Below are 7,967 nucleotides of genomic sequence, written 5' to 3' on the forward strand. Positions count from 1 at the left end.
AGAATCAAAATTAAAAAATATATACATTTAGCAATATACAATAGTTCTATATACAAAGACATTGTCTTTTTAAACAGAAGAAATAATTTTTTGATAACCATGTTAAATTATTATTAAATTATTAATTCTTTTTATATTATATCAAAAATTCCGATTAAAGATTGTAAAAACAAAATATATGTATGTGAAATGTCGTCAGCTGAGCGCTTTGACATTTGACAATTGACTTAGTATTTAAGTGATAACAAAAATGTTGATTGCCTGCTATGTAATTTTATTTAAAACCTTTAAGTTATATTTGTTGTGATGGCGATTTTTGAAAAATCTTTTCAAAGCAAGGTTCGAATAGATGACACTGATACACTAGTATGTCTCTTAGAAAATGCTCAGAGTATCAACAAACACACTGTAAGTATTAAAATTAATTAATACTCTTTAAAGATTCTCCCTACTCATCAAAGTAATTCTAGGAATATATTTTACGAGTACAAAAAGGACCAAACAAGGAAAAAACCTGCGTCTCACGTAGATACAGGGATTTTGCGGTTTTGAATACAAATCTGCAGCAAGCAAACATTGATCTGCCCATTCCACCAAAGAAGCTTATTGGAAACATGCAGCCATCGTTTGTAGCAGAAAGACAAATAGCTTTACAGGTGATATATATTCCAGATGATTTAAATAAGTTTTTACACTAGAATAGAGGCTGTTTTTGCAAAGATTACAACATTAAGATTCATATAATTGTGACTATTTAATAGTCTTTTAAAATAATCAGTATATATTCTTGAATCCCTCAGGATATTATAATTAATATAGCACAATTTTCCTATTATATTCCAATAAGAAGACATGTTTCTTTTCTGTTACTGTAAATCCGTTTGACCTTATCAGTATGTATTATTTTTATATGTACTAATATGAAAGTTTTATTTAGATATTGAGCTGTCTTAAAAAAAAAAAAGTTTTATTCTTAATTCAATTCTCATGTAATACAATTTGTTGCAGAATTATATTAATGAAGTTTTAAAACATCAAATTCTAGCTCTATCACTTCCAGTAAGAAGTTTTTTGGATCCAAATAATTACTCCATTTCAATAGCAGGTGAATAATTTTTTATGTTGATCTTACTTTGACACTAGGAGGTCACAGATTTACTATCAATGTTTTGACTATTGTAACTATTAATGTAATACTAAAATTTTGAAGGTAGAGCCACAGTATGATGCATGTTTATTTAAAGTTATACAAGTTTATATCGAAGCTTTGTTATATATTAAATTTACAGAGCAAGCTTTACAAACAGTGTCAATAGCTCTCAGGGGGAGTGGGCAGTTTGAACTTAAGTCACCTCTACCAGATATTGGTTGGAGGATAAGAAAACATTACTTCTTAGTGAGTATTGCAAAATTATTAAATTATAGGTATTGCCAGTAGAAAAAGCGCTAGTGTGCTGCCAGTTGAAGTGATAAATTAAAACCTACAACAAAAAAAAACTTTTTTTGAACAAAAAAGTTGCATATTCCGTTTTTTGTTATTTTTATTGTTATTAAAGTCACCTTGAATGATATCTTAAAAATTAAATTAACAGATTTATGAAACACATTATATATATGTGAGAAAAAAAATTTAAGTTAATAATTCTATTGCAAATGTTTGTTTTTTTTGTTATTATTTGTCACTCATTGTTTTTAACATGATAATTACATTAGTATTTTACGGTATTCAAATTAAGATATGACACGAGATTATTCAATTACTATTGGGCATCAAACTTATAACAACATCAACAGGGGTTTTAAATGTAAATTATTTTTATTTTATTGGCATAAAATTTATTGAAACCAATATGTACTATAATAAATGAGTGCTTGTTTTTCATTTTCTCTTATCACTAAGGTCAACGAATCAGAAAGTGGATCGAACTGTCTATTATCATATCAGAGCTATGGACCCGATCACACTCTCCATGTTAAAGACCTGCAGGCTGCCTTCAGGAGCTTGCAAAATATATCAGTGAGTTACACGAACAGTCCATATTAATATAATAATATTCAGAAGTATATTTTGTTTTGCTATGTACTGAAACCATACAAAATTTCTTGTCTGTATGTGGCAAAGGTACATTAATTACCAGTGGTATTGTTTGTAATACTTACATAGATTTAAATTGAAACGTTTACAAGATATTTAGAAAAGGAAATTTTTTAAGAGAGTGAAATTGAATTTACGTCATTACGGAATAATGTGATATATTTTTAACTACAATTTTGCTATAGTTATAATTTTTTAAGGATTCATTGATCGTTATATTATTATAGCTAAGTATGTTCTGTTGGTTTTTTCACACGCAATAGACGTGATTATATTCAATACAAAGTATTAAAAAAAATATAGCGGATGTTACAGATTTCATTAAATTGATAACACGTACTAAACCCGCGGTTACGGCCATCGACTCTGCATCCTACTGTTTAATCTAAACTCTTACTGGCACGCGACTTCATTTATTTATTACTAGCTTCTGCCCGCGACTCCGTCCGCGTGAACATCAGCTGTTCTCAGCTACCCACTATAGTGTTTGCGTGAATGGGATATTGCATGGAAAGTTAGAGGACGATAATAGCGGACGTAATAAGAAGTTTCAACTTTCTATTCAATTTTAAGCAAATGTACAAGTTAAGTTCGCCGCTGAATCCGAGCTGCACTTTATCTACTCGTGTACATTTGGGTTTGGGGTCGGGATGATTTTTTTTTATTTATTTGAATAATTATTATGTATCACGTGTAAGAAATGTGGAGCGCCATTCAACTGACGTAATGTCGAAATCTCGATACCCGAACCGGCTACCTTGTGGTAGCCCATGCTCTCCTCCAGGGTTTCATCTATCTTTATACCAAAATCCATCAAAATCGGTTAGCCGGTTTAGGTTAACAGACAGACGGAATTATTTTCGCATTTATAATATTAGTAGGGATTCGATAATACAAAATTTATATATAATTCATTAATTATATGCATCCGAAAATTACTTGCTTATTGACGACATCAAGATGAGGAGAGAAACGATTTATGTAACCGATTTATATATAGAACATGCAACAAGAAGTCCTAATAAAACATTATCACATATAAGTAAATTATATTTCAGCATCCGTACATAGCAGACATATTAGCGATGAACACGTTAGAATCAGGCGCCTACGTTGTGAGACGCATATATAAGAACGGTAGCTTCAGGGATCTGTTATACGGAACGGAGTACAATAAGAGCCATCTAGCTAAATACGGCAATCCCAAGACAAGGAAGCCGTTCACGAACGGTCAGATATCACACTACGGGTACCAAATATTGCAGGCGTTGAAGTTTTTGCACAGCAAGGGCTTACCGCACGGTAATTGTTATATGCGAGATTATAAAATATGTTTTTCATCAATGTCACAATTACAAATATAATATTTTGACAGTAATAAATAAGGTGCACCTTAATTGTATAATTTTTCATGCCTTCGATTTCAAAATAAACGTACTAATAAATGTACTAAACTGCGAAATTATTGCCAGATGTAGAAAAAATATATATTATTCAATATGGCATTCTATTTTCGAACGTCAACACTCAATATTTCCAGGTCACTTACACCCCGGCAACATAACCGTGGACAATCAGACCGCTCTGCTATTGGATATAGAGAACCTGCTGATGGGCGTACCGAGTCTGTGCCGGCCGTATGTGTTGGATGTGAGGAGAGCGAATACGATGGAGTCAGTGGACGTGTATTGTTTCGGGAGGACTTTATACGAGATGGCCTTCGCGTCGCCGCTACAACAACACTACTGTGACGTTTACCCTGATAATATTCCGCAAGACTTGGGTAGCTTCATTTGAATGCATTGAAACATATATATATACTTATATATAGAGAGCTCTTAGGTCTGCGATGGAGATATTTGAGGGGAAAAAAATATTATTTTGTAATTTAATTTTTTTTCCCTGTAGGCTGTATGTGCAAGACAAAAACATGTAATCACATTTATTCAATCATACAATTCAAAGACTTAATTGTTATTTAACTTTTTAGCTAAAATAAAAAGTAATAATATGTATGTTATATTCATAAAATTCGGCTGAATAGATAAAACATACATACATACATAAGATGTCGCCACACTAACAAAAAACTCAACTATAAACTAAAAACTAACTATGTATTTCAAATTTAGAATAAAATTTTAAAAACACAAATAATATTAGCATGTATGGGTTCTTATTGCGCTTTCATTCAATACTGACTTTTATATTTTAAAATAACGATACTAGCAACATATCAATTTTATAACTACCGTCTGGAACAGAAAATAACATTTTATTATATGACACAGAATCGGTGTTACGGCTGTGCCTGTCGAGCGCGTCGTGCAAACAGGACATCCCGAGCTTGGACCGCCTGTTACACCATCCGCTGTTCACGCGAGCGACGCTCAACGGCCTCGCGCCACGTTGTGATGCGCGGCCGCATCTGAAGTTCCCCTTGAACATTAAAGAACAGATCAAAGCGGCGGTCAGTTTCGTCGAGGAGAGGATGAACGCGGATCAGAAGTCGGTAGGTTACGTTAAGAGTGATTGTAACGAATAGAGAGATTTATTTGATGTTAATATAAACTATTTAATATTATAACATATGCCCGAGATGGGCTGCGCAGCGCCAAGACCTTGTGGCGGCACTCGGCGGAGTGGACTTGTCGCTTTCGAGTGTCGCGGAGAAGATGCTCGAGAGTGACAGGTCCTGGATGGCGGTGTCCTCCTTCTGTGAGACGGTCATGTCCACGAAGGAGGCATCTGAGCGGGAACGGGAGGTTGCGGCTGATGCACCCTCCCTCCGCAGACGACGGACGGGGGCGCGCCGGGGGCGATATCAACGCCTCCTCCAATAGCGCCCCTGCGCCCCGGGCTGGGGTCGGGCTGGTAACCCGGCTCCTGTGAAAGCCCGGCGTCGTCGGGGCGATCCTAATTGCCGGGATCGCCCCCTTTCTCCAAGGGAGTAAGTCCGGTCTTTGCCAGGACCGGCCAGTCGCTGGTGTGCCCTGTCGCTGACAGATCCGGGGTGCACCAACATAGCGGCCGATGGCTTTCGCAGTGGTTTTAGTGAGTAGGGACCTGCCCAGGTCGAGTCTCACACATCCTCTCCGGCCCCACCAAGGCCGGTGAGACGGCTCGTAAAAAGAGTTTCCCTGCGTCATCAAAAAAAAAAAAAAATATTATAACATATAATTGTTTTTGTTACATTCTGTTGAGTCATTTGAGATCACAGCATCTTTTCTTTATCAGTATTAAACTTCTCATACAATTAGTATATTTCCATATTATAATTTCAGTATATTTGACTAATATATTGACCGCTATACGCGCGTTAAAAGCCGCCTTAAACTTACACCTGGGTCGCAAGTCCCAGGCGCGGTGGAAGCTCCTCTCCTTGCAAAGATGGCCCCTCACTCGCGCGGTGAATCCATTGAATGCTGAGAGGTTTCGTCTCTATATAAATACAATAATTCCAGGTCCGCTCCGCGAGAAGAGAAGTCAGGATCCAAGAGATACTCAACTCTGAGGAAGAAATGAAAAAACAGAGGAAGCGAGCCGTGAGTTGGATGTTTTGTGTCAGCCCCGTGTTGTTGATATCTCCTTGGCGCTTCATAGCAGCTTTTAAATTATACAGGAAAGCTCATTCAACGTGAAGCATATTCCACATAATTGTAGTTTTGTAAAATTGTATTTTAAAATTTTCGAGTTTATTGAAAATAAGAGAATATTAAAAAAAAAAATTTAAGCCAAAAAATATATTATAATATACAGTAATGATTTCTTATAACTGCGTGGAATGCAATACAAATTTAATAAACGAGAATCAATTTAAAATTCAGAAAAAGCGTTCGAGTGTGTGGAAATCGAGCTCGTCCCTGGCGGAGGCTTCCCGTAGCGCCAGCGGGGCCTCCTCGCCGACACTCACACCGACCCGTGAGTTACACACACCATTTTCATTTTTTGTGAATGTTTCTTCCGGCTCCGGATACGAGTCGTTTTGAGCCTTATCGTTACAAATTATCATTTGCTATTTCTGATTACACCCACCAATCATAAATTAATGTTGCCATGAGTGATATATTATATAAATTATTACTTAGTTTACATAATGAGATCTAAGACTATCGCGAGTATTCATTTAAATGAAATTAATATTTAGGGGTTACCACTCGTTATTTTGTTATCTTTAAAAACATTTTCCCGACGTTACGGTTACTTTGCTGCAGCCGTGATCACGGGGAGAAGAGATATTTTAGTTTTTTCATACATAAATAAAGTCAATCAAATCGAATCATTGCGTGTAATTAAATTATACATTTCAGCAATCGATACGAGCGCAAACATCTCGTTCCGTGCAGATTCAAGTCCGCACACAGGCAACACCGGCGACAATACAACCAGTAATGGCTCGACTTTCCCCCCTGGCGGGTCTGCCAGCCCACGTGGAGCTCTCCTCAGCGACATTTGTTCATTCGATCGAAGCCGACTGTCGCGAGTGACGTCACCGTCTTAATCATAGACTATACAATATACATATAATCTGTATGAACTTATACAGCTGTAACAGTGTGGCCTTGACCTTATTTTGTTTTTATAACGAATAATGCTACTTATAACGACATATTTATATAATATTTTGGTTAAATTAAAATGTATCCATACTTGTGATTAACTGGTATTCTGATTATAAATATGCTGTACGGATCATAGACGATAAATCCGGCGATCAGAATAAGAAATGTATAGCCAGTCATAGACAAAGTTATAATTTTGTAAAAGTTATTAAGAATCGTAGTGTTTCGTGTATTTTATGATGTAGGCACTTGTGATATGAAACTAAATATTTTTATAAATGAATATTATATTTTAAGACAATCTCATTTAATAACACCAAAAATATATATTAACTTAAAAAAAATAAAAAAAATAATAAAAAAACTGAACAAAAACTTTTAGTATATAGAATTAAATGCTAACTAACATATTTAGGTCCTAGACGATTTTGATTAAAAAAAAATTACACAATCAATGCAAGTATTACTTCATTATATATATACGTATATATGTATGTATTAGGCATACAAAATGTCTTAATTTTTTAAGTATTATAATATATATATGTCATAATCATAATGTACATAGACAATCATAGGTTCGTCGTCTATATAAATGCTGTATTATTTTCCATGTAACTTCTCATTAAAGTAAGTCAACATGAACAGAAACTGTTTTATATTTTACTTTGAGATGTTTACTATATATGAAGCGTGGAGGCCGGTCGCCGCGCGCTGGCTTAAATATTGTTTAGAAGCTTTAATTATACATTAGTTTGAGAGCGGAACTTATTTTGATATAATCGTTTGTTGTGATTTAAGAGAATATATAGTTGAAGTGAATTTGTTGTTGATTTATTTGAAATTATAACCGCTCGTGTTTCGTTGGTTATATATATATATTTAAAATATAACTTTTTTTTGTTTATTAATCTTTTTTTAATCAGGCCAGTATCAGGATTTGGAGCTAGAAGTAGACATTGTCAAGGCTAATACTATGAATAACTTTAATAACTAGGAGGATGATTAATATGAGACGAATCACATATATAATCTGTCCCTGTGAGATATGTAAATAAGGATTTAATTTTCAATGCCTTTGCATCTGACAATCTTTCATTTGTTATAGTTTTTAATTTAACTTTTTATTGTAAACATTTCCGTTGACAATCAAATATATAAATACCTAGAAAGCTTTATAACATACAAACATTATTTAATAGCATGCATATACTGTAAACAGACGTCTTAATCTTAATTCGTGTAACATAATATATAAACATCGAATTAAATGAAATTAAGCAAAATCAAAGTTTGAAGGCTATCATACA

General features: G+C 34.5%; 1 protein-coding gene across 1 annotated transcript; it reads left to right on the forward strand.

The window, feature by feature from the left end:
- Positions 1-208: 208 nt before the first annotated feature.
- Positions 209-7,479, forward strand: LOC116772067 (PX domain-containing protein kinase-like protein). The gene is made up of 11 exons (XM_032664100.2): positions 209-408; positions 471-656; positions 1,009-1,105; positions 1,290-1,396; positions 1,901-2,017; positions 3,154-3,397; positions 3,636-3,878; positions 4,387-4,607; positions 5,560-5,640; positions 5,923-6,016; positions 6,406-7,479. The coding sequence occupies exons 1-11, from the start codon at positions 307-309 to the stop codon at positions 6,594-6,596; spliced, it is 1,683 nt and encodes a 560-aa protein (XP_032519991.2). The 5' UTR covers positions 209-306; the 3' UTR covers positions 6,597-7,479.
- The last annotated feature ends 488 nt before the right edge of the window (positions 7,480-7,967 follow it).

The sequence above is a fragment of the Danaus plexippus genome (assembly GCF_018135715.1).
Source record: "Danaus plexippus chromosome 16 unlocalized genomic scaffold, MEX_DaPlex mxdp_23, whole genome shotgun sequence".
Lineage (NCBI taxonomy): Eukaryota > Metazoa > Arthropoda > Insecta > Lepidoptera > Nymphalidae > Danaus > Danaus plexippus.

Coding starts and splice junctions, on each gene's coding strand:
- LOC116772067 (XM_032664100.2), top strand. CDS start 307: ATGGCGATTTTTGAAAAATCTTTTCAAAGCAAGGTTCGAATAGATGAC. Junction 657..1,008: donor AAAGACAAATAGCTTTACAG/GTGATATATATT, acceptor AATTTGTTGCAG/AATTATATTAATGAAGTTTT. Junction 5,641..5,922: donor AAAAACAGAGGAAGCGAGCC/GTGAGTTGGATG, acceptor TTTAAAATTCAG/AAAAAGCGTTCGAGTGTGTG.